The sequence below is a fragment of the Callithrix jacchus genome, chromosome 18 (assembly GCF_049354715.1).
Source record: "Callithrix jacchus isolate 240 chromosome 18, calJac240_pri, whole genome shotgun sequence".
NCBI classification, from domain to species: domain Eukaryota; kingdom Metazoa; phylum Chordata; class Mammalia; order Primates; family Cebidae; genus Callithrix; species Callithrix jacchus.
The window spans coordinates 29379906-29401726 of NC_133519.1; the positions used below are offsets into that span (position 1 = coordinate 29379906).

A 21821-nucleotide genomic window follows, 5' to 3' on the forward strand; every position below is an offset into this window, starting at 1 on the left:
AATATTAAGAGAAAGAAAAATCATAAGCCAGTTTCGCCCACAAATACAGAACAATTCTACACAAAATTTTGGCACAAATATATCCAGTAACATAAAAATAATAAAAACATGATCAAGTCATGTTTATTTCAGAACAGGGTTAATTTAACATTTAAAAAATTGCTTAATGTAATTCATGCTCTTAAGAGATTTAGGAAGAAAAACCATATGACATCACAATAGGTAAAGAAATAAAAGGACCTAATGGGTAAATTGTGGAAACTTCACAGAAAGTAAAACAAAAGACAGATGGAAAATATGAAAAGGATTGAATAACACAACTATTTTTTTCCTGAAGATAATTTTGAAAAATAAATATTTTCTTAGGCATAAACAATGTATGTATAGAAATTATAAAACTCTGTTAATCACTTAATCTCAAGCATTTCATGGCCTCCCCTTTCTCTATTGCAGAACTACTTGTTTTACGACTAATAAAAGGTAAAGGGGGGTTCTTCTGTGAATATTTTAGAGTCTTGGTATATAAATTTGCATCATGTGCTAGACACAATATGTCAGTAACAATTTATTTTCCAAACTAATCAGGGAACATTCTATATAGAAGCAGGAGAAATTTGCATTGTGTTTTAAGAAGCTTTCAATATCCAGAACTATTAAACTAGAGTAACAACAAGAGAGAGACAGTTGAGTCAGTTAATAATAAGGTAGAATCTTGTTTATTTGAAAGGGACAGTTTCTTTGTGGCAGGTGGTTAAACTAGAATACCTTTTAAAATTATCTTCCAGGGTAATTGTATAACATTTATAACCAAGATCTGACTCTTAGGATGTAAGTAAATGCCATCATGTCACCATTCGATGTTAAGTCTAATACTGTGTTATGAATTGGTTCGCAGGTCTTGTTAACTGGATTAATCAGCTTTTCTGCAGCGTGCATCATAATTGGATATGTGGTTATAAAATTCAATAAAGAGTCGTGGGATTTGCAATCTTGCCTATTCTTTAGCATCGCCCTTGGCATTTCCTATCCTCTTCATTCTGTGAATTCGCTGAAAACTATTGGTATGTTACATTTATTTCTCTCTCTCATCTTAATATAAGGGTACATCATTTTCTTTTGGTTATATTGTTCTTGCATGAATTGTGCACTCAGAAGAATAAGAATCTGTGCTTTTGCTTTTAACCTTGGGGGGTAGAGCAATGATTGAAGGAGACAGTGGAAATAAGACAACCACTGAGGAGATGAGATACATAGCGTCAATTATAATCTCCAAGGAAGATTTTCAGTTTTTTTTCAAAGAGAATGTAACCTTTCTAGAAGGTGATAAAAATTGGCATTCTTGTTCTGTTCCAGTGAATTCTTAGCCACAAGGTAGATATTCTTTTTTTTTTGGGGGGGGGGAGGGATGAAGCAAGGGAGGAAGGGGGGAGGGAGGGAGGGAGAGAGGGAAGGGAAGGAAGGAATTCAAGCAATGAGAGAGACATTGCCAACCTGGATCTAGAGGTTTACAAGTTGATTTCTTTTTTTTTTTGAGTGAAGGAAAGAAGAAAAAAATGAGTAAAGGAGACGAAGAAAGAGGAAGAGAAAGAGGGAGAGTGGGTGGAAATATTGCTTTATTCTTAAAAAAAAATGGGTATTAATAATGGACAATCAATGTTTCATTTAAACCTATGAGTAGGTGTGATGTGGTATTGTCTAGAATGTTTATTTTGTGTATTTGAAGTGGAGAGCTCTATAAATATTTATTAAGTTTACTTGTTCCGGATCTGAGTTCAAGTCCTTGATATCCTTATTAATTTTCTGTCTCATTGTGTCTAAGTCTCTATGTATCTGGGTGTTAGGATCGTTAGCTCTTGTTGTTGCATTGATCCTTTTACCACTATATCTTTGTTGCTTTAAGATCTATTTTACCAGATACGAGAATTGCAACGCCTGCTTTTTATTTATTTATTTATTTTTGCTCTCCATTTGGTTGGTAAATCTTTCTCCATCCCTTTGTTTTGAGTCTTTGTGTATCCTTGCCTGTGAAACAGGTCTGGATGTAACATGCCGTTGGGTTTTGGCTGTGTCTTTTGATTGGGGGATTTAGTCGATTTAAATTTAGGGTTACTGCCCTTTGATGTTAACTGGCTGTTTTATCCATTTGTTGGTGTAAATTCTTCTTTATGTTGGTGCTCTTTACTTTTTGGTATATTTTTAGAAGAGCTGATACTGGTTGTTTCTTTCTGTGTGTAATGCTTCTTTCAGAAGCTTTACAAGTAGTAATAAAATCTCTGAGTTCTTGCTTGTTCATAAAAGATTTTATTTTTCCTTCAGTTGTGAAGCTTAGTTTGGCTGGATACGAAATTCTGGGCTGAAGGTTCTGTTCTTTGAGGATGTTGAATATTGGCCCCCACTCTCATCTGGCTTGTAGAGTTTCTGCTGAGAGATCTGCTGTAAGTCTGATAGGCTTGCCTTTGTGGGTAACCTGACCTTTCTCTCTGGCTGCCCTTAGTATTTTCTCCTTTGTTTCAGCCCTAGTGAATCTTAACGATATGTGCCTTGGGGTTGCTCTTCTTGAGGAATATCTTTGTGGTGTTCTCTGTATTACCTGGGGTTGAATGTTGACCTGCTTTGCTAGTTTAGAAAAATTTTCCTGAAGAGTATTTTCCATCTTGGATTCATTCTCTCCGTCGCATTCAGGTACACCTATCAAACGTAGATTTGGTCTTTTCACATAGTCCCACATTTCTTGGAGACTTTGCTCATTCCTTTTTATCCTTTTTTCTCTAATCTTTTCTTCACGTTTTATTTCACTAAGTTGGACTTTGACCTCTGATATCCCTTCTTCTGCTTGAACAATTCGAGTGTTTAAACCTGTGCAAACTTCTCGGAGTTCCTGTATTGTATTCTTCAGTTCCATTATTTCACTCATACTCCTCTCTAAGTTGTCTATTCTCAATAGGATTTCATCAAACCTTTTTTCAAAGTTCCTAGTTTCTTTACGTTGGGCTACAACATGTTCTTTTAACTCACCGAAGTTTGTTATTATCCATTCCTTGAAGAGTGATTCTGTCATTGGGATGCGCTCCTTCTCCATCAAGCCTTGTTCCATTGTTGATGTGGAACTGTGATCATCTTTAGAGGGAGAGGCGTTCTGACTTTGAGTATTCTCAGCTTTTTTACGCTGGTTTCTTCCCATCATTGTAAATTTATCCTCCTGTGGTCTTTGAAATTACCAACTTTCAGATTAGGTCTCTTGAGTGGGTGTCCAGGTTGTTAGTTCCCAGGGCCAGAGCAGCAGCTCTGATGGTGATTTTAAAACTGATGGTGCTTTTCTGCCCAGGATTCTCTTGTCTGGCTTCCTTCTTGTGTCCGTAGTGGGCGACTCTGCCTTCCCGGGGCTCCAAACCTCAGTCAGAAGGGGAGCCGGTCCCGTTTACTCTGTGCCTCTGCGCCGAGCATTGCAGCGCCATGGTGCCATCACAGCCGCTGCGCTGGGCTCTGGTGTTGTGCTGGGGGCCCTTGTGGGTCCTCCGAACCTGTTGAGAACTGCCACGCTGAGGCGCCAGAGGAACCGCTGCGACGGCCACGAAAGTCGCTCTGGCGACCCATGTGATTCCTCCACTGGGGATCTTCTGCTCTGTGAGCGACCAGAATTTGTCTGAAAGTGTGGCGTCCTCTAGTTCTCCGCACCTTCACTGAGAGCTGCAGTCCTGAGATGTTAGCAATCGGCCATCTTGGATCGGTCCACAATGTAGATATTCTAAGTTGGTGAGTTTGTTTACCAATCAGGGGAAACATTAAGATCCCTAATGAGACTTTTCCAAGGCCCTGCTACCTCTTGTTAGAACTGCCTCCATTTGGAGTTCTAAGCTTTGGCAAGTGGTGGAGGGGGTTATAGTGTATCTTCAAGAAAAAGGGTGAGGATATACTCTGGCACTCAAATATGTTATTACTCAATAAAAGCTTATTCCCAAGAAGGTTTGGAGTCCTGCACTATTTCCCATATTATTTGGTAAGGTGGAAGATGATTTCACTCTGAAATATCTCCCTATTGTCAGGTTTTTTCTTTATTTCTTCCAAAAAAAAAAAAACACCCAAAACAGGATACATATACAGAAGGTGCAGGTTTGTTACACAGGTATATGTGTGCCATGGTGGTTTGCTGCACCTATTGACTTGTACCCTAAGCTCCCTCCCCTCACTCCCACCCCCTAACAGGCCCCGGTGCCCATGTGTTCTCGTTGTTCTCACTTATGAGTGAGAACATGTGGTGTTTGGTTTTCTATTCCTGTGTTAGTTTTCTGAGGATGATGGCTTCAAGCTTCAGCCATATCCCTGCAAAGGACATGATCTCATTTCTTTTTATGGCTGCATAGTATTCCATGGTGTATATGTACCACATTTTTTTTTTAATCTAGTCTATCGTGGATGGGCATTTGGGTTGGTTCCATGTCTTCGCTATTGTAAATAGTGCTGCAATAAACATGCATGTTCGTGTGTCTTTATAGTAGAATGATTTATATTCCTTTGGGAATATACCCAGTAATGGGATGGCTGGGTCAAATGGTCAGGTTTTATTAACACAGCAATACCAACATGAATGGCTAGATGCTTTGGTTTCTGTTTTGACACAGTAATATTTTCCTAACCAATTTTAAAGTATCAGTTGTATTTAGTGAAAATATATTACCTTATGATTGGAGTGAGAAACCTCCCACCTTTCCAGCATGTGATATTCTTATTTTCATACAAGTGGGAAAACACAGGGTTTTAGGCACTTTTGGTGGTTCTGTTCTAAATTGTTACATGGTTGGTATATTTCTCAGAGATTCTGATCCTGTTCTCTTTTTTCTCTTTGCACCGCTGAGTACAATTTTATTTCTCTCTCCTTCTCTGTCTTTTTTTTTCAACCATTTGTAATACCTCTTGTTTTATTACCTCGTTCTCTTCCCACACTCTCTTGACTATAAATGGTTATAATAAACTATAAATGTTATTTATTGCAGTTCCAATGTTCATTTTTTTTTTAAGGAGTACAGTAGAAAGGCTTCTTTTTTTTTTTTTTTTTTTTTGAGATGGAGATTTGCTATATCACCCAGGGTGGAGTGCAATGGCGTAACCTTGGCTTATGGCAACCTCTGCCCCCTGGGTTCAAGCAATTCTCCTGCCTCAGCCTCCTGAGTAGCTGGGATTATAAGCATGTACCATTATACCTGGCTAATTTTTCTATTTTTAGTACAGATGAAGCTTCTCCATGTTGGCCAGGTTGGTCTCAAACTCCTGACCTCAAGAGATCCGCCCACCTTGGCCTCCCAAAGTGCTGGGATTTCAGGGATAAGCCACCTCACCCAGTTGACAGTCTTCTATTTCTTTAAGACAAAACTAGTGAAGGTATTTTGTTGACTCTTAATTCACATTTACATTTTTTTTTAATGTCTACAACACTCAGAAGGTTAGATGGATTCTGGATCCAGTAGCATTGTCTCCTGATAAGACAAATTGACTTATTTTTACGGGGAAAGTCACTCTCACTTGTTTTGGGTGTTGGCAGGGCCATCATGTTGTCCCTTTGTGTGAATTAGAAAAATGATTCTTTCTTCAAAACAGTTTTCTTCTATTTAATAGTCATAAGGTATTAATTTTTTTAAGAAAAAGCTTTTTTGGCCATATGCCTAAAATTATCATAATATACAGAACTACAATTTCTACAATGTTAATGGCGTTTCTTTTGATGAGGTGCCTGCCTGCATTGTAAACCTGTACAACCTAAATCTAAGGTGGACTGGCCCAGTCAAAAATGTAGTGGACATTTATATGTAACTTGAAAGGAAATTGTCTATTCATTACCTGTTTTAAAAGAGTGGAAGGGCTTAAATAACTTTTATTTTAAAGCAAATCTGGAAGAGGATCTTGTAAAGAAATAAAATACAGAGTTTTAGTATGATCTCAATTGAGTAAAAAGAACCATTTACTCAGAACATTACTTCAATCTTAAAATGGTTACATGTAGGTCATTACAGAATTATAAAAAAATTTTTTTAAATTTTTTCCTTTTCCAAATTTTACAATGAATCAATGTAAATTAGGTCCATATTAAGCCAAAAAAGAAGGTGGAGAGCAATTTTTACTGTGTCTTACTATTAAAAATAACTATAAATCAAATCTAAAAGGTTTGATTTATAAATAGCTTTATACACCAAGCCTTATATTTTACTTGTTCTGATTAGCTCACAAATGTGGGAGAATTAAAGGATTTCTTCACCAGATAAATCAAATGCGCTAATAGTCTCTCAACCTGTTTAACCAGTATTTTTATGCCTTCTGCCATGACTATGGTAGACGGTAGTAAAAAGTAGTAAAATGAGATGGTTGTGACTGTGTTATACTCTGCAGAGTAGATTATAAGACTGGATTATACTCTGCAGAGGAAAGGATGAGAAAACTTGAAGATGTAGCCATAGAAACTATCTAGAATGAAACACAGCGAGAAAAAGACTAGAAAACATGAACTGAGCATCAGTGAGCTGTGGACAGTTTCAAATGACCTAATATAAAAGTCCCCAAAAGAATAGAGAGGGAGGAACAAAAAATTTGAAGAAATCCTGGAGGAAAGATTTCTGAACTTGATGATAATGAATGCTACAAATTCAACAAGCTCAATAAACTGCAGGCCCAAGAAATATAAAGAAGACTACGCCAAAGCACATAAAAAGCAAATTCCTTAGAACGAATGATAAAGAGAAAAATTTCAAAGCAGCCAGAAACAAAAGTCACTTTGTATTTAGAGGAACAAAAATAATGACAACAGACTTAGAATTCTATACTTAGTGAAAATATCTTTTAAAAGAGTAAAATGAAGACTTTCTTAAACATACAAAAGCTGAAAGAATTTATCATCAGCAGGCCTGTACTATAAAATTGTTATAAAGTCTTCTAGGCAGAAAGAAAATGATGTTAGATGGAAAGTTGGATGTGGAATTTTATCTACTCAAGCCTCTGGAAATCACAGCCAATTTATTTTTGGTCTCTATGTATTTGCTTATCACGGACATTTCGTATAAATCAAATCAGACAATATGTGGCTTTTGTGTCTGGCTTCTTTCACTGAGTATAATGTTTTCAAGGTTCAGGTTGTAGTGTGTATCAGTAAGTACTTCATTCCTTTTTGTGGAGCAATAATATTCCATTGTAGGAATATATACATGTATTTAACCATTTGTCAACTGACAGACATTGAGTTGTTTCTACCTTGTGGCTCTTAGGAATAATACTATTATAAATATGTACAAATCTTTAAGTGGTCATACATTTTCAGTTATCTTGGGTATATACCTAGAAGTAGAATCGCTGGGGTCGTAATTTGTCCTTATTTCTAAAATGAGATTATTTTGGAATCGGATTCAGGTTTATTCAAACTAACCATGTTATCTTGAGAAGTATTTGTCTCATTCTGCAACTCGAGTATGGTTGAAACAATGAGCAATACAAGCAGTGCTATCGCCATGTTTCTTTGCCATTGCAAATACTGGAGGCACAATAGAGAAGTTTAAAAATGGTGATTGTGATGGTCTTACAGACTCATCCCAGTCATAGTTGCCTTGTTCTTTTCCTTTTTTATTTTTCTGTTCTTTCTCTTCTGTTTTTGCTTCCTGTGCAAGAACATTATTTTCATATAGCATATTAAGTTATATTTTGTATCTACTTTTTCAGGCAGTTCTAAAATATATACTGATTTCATTAGAGGAGAATCGCTGATCATTTGTAGCATCACATCAAATTTTTTTGGAATTTTTTGGAACAACATAATCCACCTTTCTATTTTTAGAGGTAGGAGCATTTCCTGGGACTGCATATTTTCTAAAACCATTCTAATTAAAATTAAGACACATTCAAGATGTTTTAACTGTACTGTCTTCTCTATACTTTATTCTTGTGCTCATTACAATGATATATTGAGTAACAAGAAAAAAATCATAGTTGGCCATTTGCATCCATGAATGCAACCAACTGCAGATCAAAAATATTTGGGAAAAACTCAATAAAAATAACAATACACCAATAAAAATGAAATTTAAAAAAATATATAGTATAACAACTATTTACAGAGTACTTACATTGTATTAAGTATTACAAGTAACCTAGAGATGATTTAAAGTACACAGGAGTATGTGCTGTAGGTTATATGCAAATATTTTGCTATTTTATATCAGGGTTTTGAGGATCTGCAGATTTTGATATCCAAAGGGGTTCCTGGAACCAATGCTCCATGGATACCCAAGGGAGGACTGCATGTGTGTTCCTGGACATTAAGGGGGAAAGAACATTTAAAAAGTGCTTTAGTTTTTCTCGATAGGCATAAATGTATGTGTCCACACATAGACAATGGTGTCAGCTGACTCAGACTTACTTCTTGCCTGGATCAATCTGGATTTCAATGAGTGATTGCTAAGAATTGAATTGGTTCTGGATTTGGGTCTGAGAGTAAAAGGAGAACACTCTATGCAGGACTGGAGAGTCCAATCCTAGAAGTGACAAGAGCCAGACTTCTGCAGCTGAAGACCACTGGGATATGAAGCATGTTGCCTTGCTAGGTGTCCAGATGTGGTACTAGTAGAGACGAAAAGGGGGAAAAAATCACAGTATGAAGGGGGAAAATGTGTTTTCCTGATATACTTTTGAGATAGTCACAAAATCAGGAAGACACTAAAAGGAGAAAGAAATATTGATGAATAAAGTGGGGTTTGCAGTGCTTCTCAATGAGGGAGCGATCGGGCATTGGGGTGGGACAATTTCTGTCCTTGAGGACTATCCTGATAGCTACCCATTAACTGACACTGGTGTCCACAGTTATGGTGGCTAATGAACATTTTTCATCTTCGTTTTCCAGTGTCTTCTGGGCTGGGGGCAAGGTCGTAAACTAACTGCATGTTAGCAGCAACCCTGGTCCTGGCTAGCTTGGTCTTGATATCGTTTATATAAAAATTTTTTATTTAGATTTTTTGTTTGTTTGTTTAGATATTCAGTCTAAACCAGTTTGTCACATTTTTTCACATTTATTCTCCTTGCCTTTCTCCTGAGGACATTTGAATCTTCTTTCCTTAGATAAACAAATCTTAAGCTGTAGACCATAAGGGAAGGATATTCTAAGAGAGCCTCTTTCACCAGACTTTCCTGGGAAACTTCTATTTGCTGAAAGATTAGTTCCCCACTCAAAAATCACCCCAGCAAACCAAAGTGCAAAGACCTAAATGCCATCAACGAAAGAAACAAAAGTTCTGGCTCAACTTTTTAATTCTTATTTATTTATTTATTTATTTATAGTGTTACATGCAGCCATTGGAATCGTCTTGGATATTTTTGGAAGCATAATATTTAGATATTGGTGTGCAAGAATCATTCGGTTTATATTGGCTGAACTTTTTATCAATATGCTGACTATTAACATTCTCTGCTTTTCAATAGTGTACATGACTTTCTATATTGTTAAGGCAGAAATAAATACAAAAAGTACTGTCCTCAAAGTGAGCTATATACACCTTTATTTTTTCCTGATCTTGAATCCAGTTCTTCTTTCCAACATCTCCTTCTTTTTGTGGCCCCACTGTGTGTCTTGTCATACTATCTTACTGTTACCTCTAGCCCTTTCCTGGTCTTTCTTAATATCCTCTTTATTTCAACTCCATGTCCCATTTCCTTGCACTGTTCTCTGTGGTTATTCTCCTATTCTTTTTGAACTCTTCCTTTGACCTTGTATATAATCACTGGCATTCCCTGGGCAGAGGAATCAACACTGAGCTAATTCTGCTCTAACCCTGAGCAACCATGTGCAAACTGAGAAGTTTGGGAGAGATGCTCTTGAGGCCTTTCTAGATCAACAGCCTTTAATACAATGGTTGCCAAATTGAGGAGACTACAGTAATGGCAGCCTTTACTTAGGCTAGGAGTCAGGAAAGGAGAGGTATATTTATTGTTGAAAGAGAAGCAGGAGTGAAATAATCGCAGGAGTAAGAGTGCCCAGCACTGGCTGACCTTCAGCTAGTTTAGTCCAGTGAAACGGAGATTGAAGTGTTTACTGGCCTGACTGAGGTGCCCAGTCCCTAAGAGACACAGTAACTGTGGCCAAACTGTCAGATTCCACTTTTGCTCTCATCTCACACAGTGAAGCAACTTCTGTTCTTGAAAGACCTCAGGTATCAAGAGGTTAATTGTTTCTCTTTCACCTACAGTGACCTAAAAGCGCTGCTTCTTTTACAGATTCCTGAGGGTTGCTCACTGCCCTGAATCAATAAAATTATAGAAAGCATTCACTGAAGGTTCCTTTCCTTCAAATATCTTCATCTTTTTTTCTTCTCCTATGCTGCTTTTTATAGATGCCTTAATGTTTGAAGAAAAAAATTTAGCCTATCTACTACACTGTGAGTTCCTTGAGGTGAAGACGGTCTCTTAGTCATCTTCCTATTTGTTCTCTTTTCTATGTTTGGAGCTTGCCATGTGCCTGATAGTAATTTAACACATGTTGGTTGAGTAAACTACTACTAGTCCTTGAAGAGCTTTGGAGTTGGGCAGACTTGAGTTCAAATCTCAGCTCTGCAATTTATTAGCTTGGTGACCCTGGAAAATTACTTAACCACTCTACAGTTCACTTTTCTTATCTTTAAAAGTGGTATGATAGGCCAGATGCAGTGGCTCATGCCTATAATCCCAGCACTTTGGGAGGCTGAGGTGAGTGGATCACTTGAGGCCAGGAGTTTGAGACCAGCCTGGCCAATATAGTGAAACCCTGTCTCTACTAAAAGTAAAAAAATTTAGCCAGGTGTAGTGGCTTACGCCTGTAATTCCAGCTACTCAGGAAGCTGAGGCACAAGAATCCCTTCTACCTGGGAGGCAGAGTTTGCAGTGGGCCAAGATCACGCCATTGCATTCCAGCCTGGGCAATGGAGCAAGACTCTGTCTCCAAAAAATATATATATATAAATTAGTTCAACCATTATGAAAGACAGTGTGGTGATTCCTCAAGAATCTAGAAATAGAAATTCCATTGGACCCAGCAATCCCATTACTGGGTATATACCCAAAGGATTATAAATCCTTCTATTATAAGGACACATGCACATGTATGTTCATTGTGGCACTGTTTATGATAGCAAAGACCTGGAACTAACCCAAATGCCCATCAATGATAGACTGGACAAGGAAAATGTGGCACATCTATACCATGGAATAGTATGCAGCCATAAAAAATGACAAGTTAGTGTCCTTTGTAGAGACATGGATTAATCTAGAAACCATCATTCTCAGCAAACTGACACAAGAACAGAAACCAAACACTGCATGTTCTCACTCATAGGTGGGAGATGAATAATGAGAACATTTGGGCACAGAGAAGGGAACAACACTCATAGGGCTAGGTGGGGGGAGATGAAGGGGAGTGGAAGGGAGGGACAGTTGGTTGCATTTGTTCAGGAAGACTTACTGCAGAGTATGAACGAACTATAGAAGGTAGGGATTTTACACTAACCATTCAGGCTTAAATACATCCCAGAGTCAGCACTTATGTGTACTATATATACTGATTTCAGCTAATGATTCTTTGGGGCTTCAAGGCAGCACTGTGCCACTGCTCAGAAAGAAAGCTTGCTAGGTAGCCTCCTGTTTTAGGTTGAATTGTATCCCCCCAAAGGATGTTGAAGTCCTGCATTCCAGTACCTGTAAAGGTGACTTTATTTGGAAATAGGTCCTTTGCAGATGACCAAGTTAAGATGAGGTCATTAGGGTGGGTTCTAATCCAGTATGACTGTATCCTTATAAAAAGGGGAAATTTGGACACAGAAACAGACACACATAGAGGGAAGATTATGTGAAGACGCAGAGAGAATACCAGCTATAAGCCAAAGGATGCTTGAAACCACCGGAAGCTAGGAGAGAGGCCTGGGACAGAATCTCCCTCACAGCCCTCAGAAGGAACAACCCTGTTGATCTTGGACTTCTAGCTCCAGAACTGACAGACAATACATTTCTGTTGTTTAAGGCCCCCAGTTTGTGCTATTCAATTTGGCCTCCCTAGGAAACCAATACACCTCCCTCCTTAATTACACTTTCCTCTGCTTCAGGAATTTAAAAACGTCAGGCAGTCCTTTACTCATACTTAGTAAGTTCCTGACAGCAAAGTCAGAAAGAGGCAGTGTTATAAGGAGATGTTCCATAGCCAGAGAGCTACAATGTAGGTACAATTCTCACTTATACATTCTCTAATGTTATATTTCTTTCATGTTGTTTGTTGTTTAATTTTGTTTTTTTTTTCCCCCCTCATTTAAGCTTAAGTCCAGAGAGGATCTGATTGAGGTTGGAGAGTCACCTCTTGGAATGCTGATGTATAATTCATGAAAGAACATGGGTTCTATAAAAGTGTAGGCTAGAGGAATATTTTATTCCTCCTAGCAAGGAGGAATATTTTATTAAGTGACGGTGTTTAGAATTTCTGGGGGAATGGAGATAATAAAAAGTGGAAGGACTTTTTATCATCTTTATAATTGTTTTAAAAGGCTACAAACAATGCATCCCCTTGTTGCCTATAAGTGGGGCTTATTACTTACACTGTCCCTTCTTTATAAAACCTTAATTATTGAAAGATAGTTTTCCTGGCATCACAGTTTGCAGCACTCCTGGTTTTATTATCATTGGTTATTTAAGGTAAATTCAGTTAAATAGGTAGATAAAAAGAAGTCTAAAGTGAACTTAAGTGATTAGATAAACTGAAAGAATAGTAAACTCCTCTTTAAATTAATAAATAATTTACTAAGCAATAAAGTAGATACAAACAACAGCATGATAGTATTATCACTTATTCATTGCTTTAAAAGTATGCCAAGCATATGAGTCATAACTATTTTATGCCTGTTTTATAGTTGCAGGGCCATTAATGGAGGAAGGTGAGGCCACATTCCAAGAGCAACCAGCTCTGCTTTGCCCCAAAGCCCTTCCATTCCTGCCTTTCATGTTCTTTGTCTTCCTTTCTGTCTGACAGTTTTAATGTGCTATTTGAAGACTCTGCGGTCTAAGACTATTAGTTATGGTATTCAAACATCCTTCAGGTTGGTTTTCCTGCCTCAGACTATTAATACATTTACACACTTGTTTAGAGCCCAGCAAATTACAAGTTTAATTAGGAAGGTCTATATCAGCAAAAGAAAAGCAGGCGTAAGGAACTGGCATCATTACAAGCACTGAGCTTGGCTCACAACTCCTGGCACATGTAGTGCAGTATTCCTGAGATGCTTAAAGGATACCTTGAGGGCTGCTGAACTTATTTTTCCATGAGCCCTATCCTCAGTGATGGTCTCCAGCAGGAGTTGGCAGACTGCAACTCTTGGGCCATATCTGCCAGTTAGCTGAAAATGTTATTCTTCTTTTGTGCCAAAAATGGCACAAAAGAAGAATATTTTATGGCATATAAAAATTATGTGAAATTTGGACTTCAGTGTCTCATAACCAAGTTTTATTGGACACCTCCATTTACATATTATCTATGGCTGCTTTTGCACTACAGCAGCTGAATTGAGCCATTGTAACAGAGGTTGTTTGGTTCACAAACACTAAATATTTACTATCTGGCCCTTTATAGAAAAGTTTGCCAGCCCCCAGTTTACTGGATTAGGTCAATCCCTTGAACAACTTTCTAAGAACTACTGCTCCTCTTAAGATGCCCACCAATTCTTCATTCAAGATAAAGTATCTCAGTGTATACAACTGAATGCATTTCGTTTGATTCATTTGTTTGTTTTTTTTTCTCCTCAGTGGAATATTTAGGAATATTAGGCATTCTTGCCTTAGCCACTGTAGGACTGAATTTACAATCTTTAACCTTTAAACCGAGGACCGAATTTGTAATTACTAGGTAAGTTTCCTATCATGCACTTGGATAGATCTCATAGCAGTTTAGATCTCATAACATAAGGGATCTCATCTTCATGTACACTAATAAAACTCTTTTTCCATAGCTTTTATTTATCCTTAAAAATTTTATTTTTGCTCTCAGTTATATTTGAATCTAAGGTACCAACAATTATCAGCATTAATTGATACTCCGGTTATGAATAAGTATCAGTGACTCAGAGACCATGGTGTTTTTTGTATATAACCTGATAAAAATTTACTTTGAACTGTGGAGATTTAAAAAAAATACATTTTTCTTTGTTTCCTTCATAATATACCTAAATCACAGTATAGCAATATGGGAAGAGCTGGGGAAGAGTAGCAGAAAGATGTAACATCAACAAAACTCTCACCTGCCCTTTTCTCCTGGTAATAAATGCCACGTGGACATTTCTGGACAGAGGGAAAATCATTTGCCTGTCTGTGCAGGCAAAAAATAAATTAGCCTTTCTCTTAAAGACTATGATAAATTAGAGAATTGGTTCAGAATTATTGGATACCAGATCATTGTCTAATGTAGAAATTTCTGCATCAGATGAAAACAAATGTCGAAATGAGAAAAATAAGCCATAATCTTGATTTTCTCATGAAAATTAATTTATTTAATGTATGGACTATGCATTATTGTGAAATTATGTTCATCCTACTTTCTTGTTGTTTATACTGTCCTTTCTTTTATGACATTTCAATGACAGAAGATAATATTTTCTTGCCTACTTGGCAAAAGAAAAAAAACATGGACACCTAAAACTATTCCCTATTTGTGTGTATGTGAATGAAACTTTACTGTGTTTTTTCAGTCAAGAAGCTTGGGAATAACTAGTTCATAGAACATCTATTTGGCATAATGCCTGAATTTAGACAGTTTCCTGATAGTGCTGTTTGCTGACATCATTATAAATTACTTTCTACTCACTCAATTATTTATTTTTTCACCCATTCAACCCAATCCTTTCTTAACATCTGCTGTGGTCTGAATATTGCATCTTAGGTCTGGGGCTGCAAAAATAAGTCCCGTCTCAGAAGTGCTTATTGTTAAGTGGCAGACATGTTTATATAAGAAAGTAACAATAGGTGTCAATAAGCATGCATTTATTCAGGTTCTACTATACGTAATGCATTTTTTAGGTCTTGTGGAGAGATTAAAAAAAATTTTTTTTTTGAGTCAGGATCTTGCTTTGCCTCCCAGGCTGAAGGGCAATGGCACTATCAGAGCACACTATCGCCTCCACCTCCAGGGCTCAAGCGATCATCCCACCTCAGCCTCTCAAGTAGCTGGGACTACAGGCATGCTCCATGATACCTGGCTAGTTTTTTGTATTCTTTGTAGAGATGGGGTTTCACCACGTTTCTCAGGGTGGTCTCAAACTCCTGAGCTCAAGCAATCTGCCTTCCTCAGCCTCCCAAAGTGTTGGGACTACATGCATGAGCCACCGTGCCCAGCTGAGGTTTTTGAAAAAGTATTTAACTCAGTCAGTTATTCTATGACTTCTGAATTTTGAAATTCAGAAAACTACACACTAGGGTTTTAGGTTCCCCTACTCTTTCTCTTTAGGGGTTTGGAATCAATTGAATCAAGAGATAGAAATCACTTGGAAAACCAAACTATTTCCTTAATTGGGGTAATGCTGTATGTATCAAAGAATGTGGTTTTTATCTGTAGCTAAAATAAAGCTTGCTTATGCTTTTTTCTGAGCGTAAATTTTGAGATCCACCTGTAAGGAAGCTGGTTTGTGGGGCAGACACACTTACCCAGTCAGCTGAAAGAGAAAGTCCCAAGAGAGAGAATCTAGAGGAGGCAGGTCTTGAGATCTGCTTGTGGAAATCACATTTGGCCCTGACCTAGGTGTGCTTCGATGTGGAACTCTACCAAACAGAACATGTACTCTACTGAGGCCTCAGTCCCATGCCCTAACCCATGTGCTCTGGTCTACTCAGTAAGAATCTCTGCGGGTGGTTCTGTCAATTTTTAGAATTCATTCTGGGTGATTCTAATGCTTTCTTCTGCTTAAAAACTATAGTAGTGCAGACAGTTGGCACTGTAGGAATTCAGAGCAGGACTGCCACCACCTAGGGTGCTTAAGATGCTTTCATGGACAATGTGGGGCTAGAGTTAGCCTTACAAGACTTCTAGGAATTCAGGAGGCAGGAAAGCAGACAGGGTAGACTTTCAAAGTAAATAGAAGAGCACATGTGAGTCACAGAGGGAGAAGTTGTGCAGAAAGCATTGAGATGATCCGGTTAGCTATTGCAAAGTCAAAGTTGCTGAGGTACCTCCTAGTAGCAGTGCAACTCTGGGTTTCACAGTAGCAGGCCCAACAGTTGATATGCTGCCAGAAAATCCCAGAGAAACTGATAAATCATCAGCTGGGGGAGGTCCTCACTTTTCTGCCGTGCTGTTGTTATTCTACTCTGAGAAGCAGCCCATGGGTATTGGTATGATGAGGGTAATGAAAAATATGGAACGGGGTGTTTTTAGACCCAACAAAATTCTTTTAAATGTTGACTATAACAGAGATGAAGGCAAGGGCCTCTGCTAAGACAGTGAAAGGTTTAAGATACATGCTTTTATGTGAAAAAAAAAAATTTTTTTAAGATGCATTGCTTAAAATGTCATTTCCTTTTCATTCATCCTAGGATCTTAAGAATGTTTTCATCTGTATACGAACATTTAATATATGCTTTCTCTGGTATTGTGATTGGATGTGGAGGAACCAACCATTATGGATTTCACACCATAATTTTCATACTCATCTCATTTGCAGCAGTGAATTTGGTAAGGTAAGAAAAATATTTTTAAGTTTGTTTACTAAACTTAGATTCTCAAGCCCATAATTAGAATTAGGAAGCAGTGACATATAGCAAAAACGGCTCTGAACATGGAACCAGGAAAGCTGCCTTGTTGTCAAGGCCTTGACAATAGCTTGCTGTGCAACTTGGGATAAGTGTGTTTATTTTTCAAGAGTTTATCCATAAAATGAGAGGGATTGGCATCACCCATAAGCTAGACAGAAATGCAAATTCGTGGGCCCATTTCAACCTACTGAATTGAATCTCTAAGTATGAGAGCCAGGAAATAGTTTTAACATGCTCTGCCATGAGAGCTCATATGTAAGCTGAGATCAGTCATAATGTAAGAAACTTGGCTTTAGCACAGTTTGACTCAGGTATACATCCATTCTCTAATTTCATCTTCCTAACAACACTAGGAGATAATAATTATCATCTCCAATTATTTATCTCTGTTATTTTCTACATTTTGAAGAAATCGGCCCCCAGAAAAGCAAAGGACCTTGTCCAAGGTCAAATGGCTAGTGAGTGGCAGAGATCTTGCCGAACTGATGGTTCCACGCACTAGAGGAAAGGCTTTAATCAAGGGCATTATCCTTAAGTTGGCCCTCGAAGTGTGGGTGGGTTTTCTTGTAAAGACTTGAGAAAAACATTTCAGAGAGGATGAGCCAAGATAAAGAAACGGGAATACACGAACACAATAAGCATTGCTGATTGAATATTTTGTATGGATACATATGTATTGTATATAGTTATAATTATGTATTGAGTGCTGACCACATGCAAAGCATCATTCTAAGCCTTGAGTATTATCACATTTAATTGAATTACCACAATAATCCTTTGAGGCAAGTACAATTGTTACTATCATCTTCATTTTACAGATGAAGGAGCTGAGGCACAGAGAGATTAAATAGCTTGCGAATATAGTTATGCAGTTAGTAAAAGGCAAGCCTAAATTTAACACAGGTAGGCTGACTGCAGAGTCTTTTGCTATTCTGCCTCCCTGTTTTTGATATCAGGAAATGACATAAGTTGGTTCTATTTTGGTTGGACTCTGATATTTTAGGGAAAAGGTTATTTAGTAAGGCTGAAAAGGTTAGTAAGAGTCACGTTGCAAAAGGCTTGAATGCAAGGCAGAGGAGTTTGCCCAAATTAATTACATACATTATAGGTGGTAATTGTAGATTTCCTGTTTTTCAATGACAGGAATTCTCTAAATTGACTTGTACAATTTATAGCTCAACTGATGCACAATATACTTTTTGAGGCTAAGAACACATCTGATTTTATTTTTGCGGAAATTTCATTTGTTCTAAATCATTTGAAGGACAGTACTGATATTCTCTCAGTGCTGGTCCCTTAATGATAGATTTTAAATTTTGGCACAGGTTACTTTTAAAATGTAATTTGGAGAGCAAGAAGGCGCAAATTAAAATTATTCGTGTGACATTTAGCGTATGATTCTTGTGGGAGCTCAGTAAACATTTGGTTGGGTTAAGTTTATTAATGTGTCTAAAATCATCTTACATTTGGGTCATGATCTGCACATGCCCCCATTATAATATTTGAATCCAGTCATGTATGGCTTTTCAGGGAGTAGTTGAGCTTGTCAGCATTCTTAGAAGAGGTTTCCCTGTGAGAATTTACTACACGAATCCAAACAATATACAGTAGCGTTGATGATAATTCCTTATAGTTGTTTAAAACTTTCAGCATTATTGCTGAAATGTGCAAAATTTAAATAGTAGATTTGGTTAGTCCCAGAAAATTGGAAGGATTTAACAATAAATTGCATTGTTTTATCTTTGTGAAAAAATGTATATTCAATTTAGTATTTAGTACATGCTTTCAACCATGAATAACATTAATAAACAAGGTGTGATTTGTTTTTAATGTTTCTCTCTCCACAAGTTGCTCACTTTTTTGTTAGTGAGCCCTATTTTGATGCGTTTGAATTTTGAATATAATTGGCGATGGGGAGTTGTTATGACATGGTCCAGAATTAAAGTAGTTTTTAGTTTACTCTTTGCTCCTGATATTTATAATATCACTGAACAAAAAGTAGAAGTACCAGAAATGGTAGGAAAGATCATGTCTCATGATTATTCATATTTATCATTTTTACTTAATTTATGCGCTTGTCAGAGAAGCCAGTAATAAAGTTAACCAGCTTTGAATTAGATTTTTAAAACGTATTCTTCTAAGTAGAAAGGAACAGAGTAGAACCTTATTTATGCTGAGAATGTGAAAGGGACCAGTAATTATATTATGGATATGGTATTAGGTGAACTTGGGCTCTGGTCTGAAACTCTGCCATTCACAGGATAGGTGATCTTGAGGAAGTTCCCCAGCCTTGCTGTGCCTCAACTTTCAGCTGAGGATTGAGATGATGCTCAGCAGAATACCTGACACTTAATAAATGCTCAATAAATGTTATTGAACACACAAATGCTATTTGTTTTCTTTTTCGTTGTTTTCTTTTCTTTTTCTTTTTTTTTTTTTTGAGACAAGGTCTCTCTGTCATCTAGGCTGGAGTGCAGTGGTGCATTCTTGGCTCACTGCAATCTCTGCCTCCTGGGTTCAAGCAATTCTCATGCTTCAGCCTCCCAAGTAGCTGGGATTACAGGTGTGCACCACCATACCTGGCTGATTTTTTTTTTTTTTTTTTTTTTTTGTATTTTTAGTAGAGACAAGGTTTCACCATTTTGGCCAGGCTGGTCTTGAACTCCTGGCCTCTGGTGATCTGCCCACCTAGGCCTCCACTCAAAGTGCTGGGATTATAGGCATGAGCCACCATGCCCAGGTACAAATGCTATTTTTCAATAGCTACCAGAAAGCATGAAAAAACAATACTTTTGTCAAGAACATTCTCTTCCTTATAGTTAGAACAAAAACTGAAAGGTTTTGGAACAAAAACCGAAACTAGTTAAGTATACCAAGATAAGAAAGATTTTATACATTTTTAAATTAAGGATCTAGTTATATTTATGTCTTTAAGGCTAATTTAAAAATTTTATTTCTTGAAAAATTCTAGGCAAAGACTCCAATATCTGTAGCAAAAAAAAAAAAAAAAAACTTGGTTTACTTTCCACTCTTTCTCAAAGCCTTTCCCCATGCGTTAGCTGGTGGATTTCTGGGCAGTCTGGTGGTGGCTGCATCTTACAGTCCCTGGAAATCCAAAGAGCCCAGTGCATCTGCTGGCAGTGCACCTTGTCATCTGTAATAGCACTGTGAGCTAGCTAGAGAAGTTTCCAGAAGCTGCTACAAATCTCCAGGATCAGCCCCTCATTACCTCCTAGTCAGATAAACCCCAAATCTTGTTTTTTGGGAGGGGGGAAAACCACTTGAATAATAGGAGCCCAAGAACACTGACTTACCTACCAAGGAATCTGGAGGTAGACGTATGGAGTTCGTTGATATTGTCTAATTTCCAGCCCAGAATTTCTCCTCTTTACTATTTTGCTGCTGTTCTGAAGGCCCATGGAGTACAGTATTTATTTAATATCTTCTTTTTGGGAGCTGCTATTGACCTTTCCATCTTGCTTGTGGAGAAATCAAATAGAAGAGAGGAGGAGTCTTCTGTATGTAGCATGAGAGGGAAAGACCTCAGGTGCCTTAACTCCCAAAATAGGAAGTGCTGTTTTTGATGGGGTATCATATTCATATTCCTCACCACATTTTTTTCTGAGGATTTATATCTGTACGTCTGCTTTGAGCATTAATTTTGAGTTCAAATAACCGGTGGTTTTGCAAAGACTTTGGTTCTTTCTGTGCTCCAAAAGAAAAGTGAAATAATCAACAATATTGCTCCTTCGATTTTCTTTTACGCAAGGAATTGGCCTAAACCCAAGTCAATGAGAAGTTAACTAGCACCTGAGCATCATTTTACAGCGTTTCTTAATTCTGTCTGGTGTTAGGAATCCCATTGCTTCCACCCTAGACCTACAGAATCACAACCCACAGCGGGAGTCAGTACGTTTAACAAGCACTTTAGGTGATTGTTGTTATTAGTCAAGCGTGAGAGACACTTGAGGAGAAATTACTATTAACTCCTCTTTTCAGTGAAGGAGCTATGGCTCAGAGGGGTTAAATTAACTGGCCCCCAATCACATGGCTAAGAAATGTCAATGTAATGGCCTACAAATGTGGTTATCATTCTGCTTCCACACAGCACCTCTCCAGATCCCACCACAGCTCCTGCCTTCTCCTTCAGAGCCTCTGGTACAGCCGTAGTAAATGCTGGTGGCAGGCACACAGCCCTCTCCTGTCCATGGTCACCACCCCGCCTGTGGTTGCTGGGCTTTCTCCCCACCCCGCAGGTTCCACAGCCACGTCTGGGATGGCTACCACTTCGCTGCCAGGAGTGGCAACTGTGAAGAGTTCCCCGCACAGTGGCCTTAGCACATAATCTCCAGTCTATTGTTTTCCTCATCACAATTGGAAATTAATGTCTGCCCCAGTGTAGTATGTTCAGACAATGTTCACAAAATACCCTGTTTGCCTTAACTGACTTATCAGGGACAGGATTTTAAAATGTGGATTAAGATATTAATAGAATTTTGATGGTGGCTAATTAAACAATGATTGCTTTTGGAGTACTTAATATTTTGCTTCTAACTATTTCTGTGCTTTGTTTTTAGTTTATACTCTATGTATAAGTAATATCGTTATTGACGATGGGAATAAATTCATACATAATGACTCAGTCAGCCAAGAAGTTAGGTAAAGTATATGTCTCGTTCATGAATTAGCTGGGGAGAAAAACACCAACAGGTTATCGTTGGGTGTCAAGCTCAAGAAATTGGCTTAGAAATTATTCATTTTTCATTATTCATATCCCAAGTAACAGATGCTGTATTACATGGGATATTGGTTCATCCAGTTTAACAAAAATCAAATGAACAAAGGCTTAAACAAGACAGAAGCGTTTTTCTTTGCCTTCACCAAAAAGTTTAGAAGTGTGAGATGGTTCTGCTCTACAAGATTGCGTAGAGATCCAAGTTCCTTTCCTCTGATTGCTCTTCTATGCTCTAAGGAGCTGCTCTTGTCTACAGGGTAGAAACCTGCTCACTACCACCATGTCTACAATCCAACCAACTAGAAGGGGGAAA

At 37.8% G+C, this 21821-nt stretch overlaps 1 protein-coding gene across 1 annotated transcript; it reads left to right on the top strand.

The window, feature by feature from the left end:
• Positions 1–883: 883 nt before the first annotated feature.
• Positions 884–16821, top strand: LOC118149163 (sodium/hydrogen exchanger 11-like; the record flags this gene model as incomplete). Its single annotated transcript, XM_035279483.2, has 4 exons — positions 884–1061; positions 7696–7812; positions 13780–13879; positions 16555–16821. Coding segments are annotated over 4 exons (543 nt in total), but the record flags the coding sequence as incomplete, so codon positions are not given.
• Between the last annotated feature and the right edge of the window lie 5000 nt (positions 16822–21821).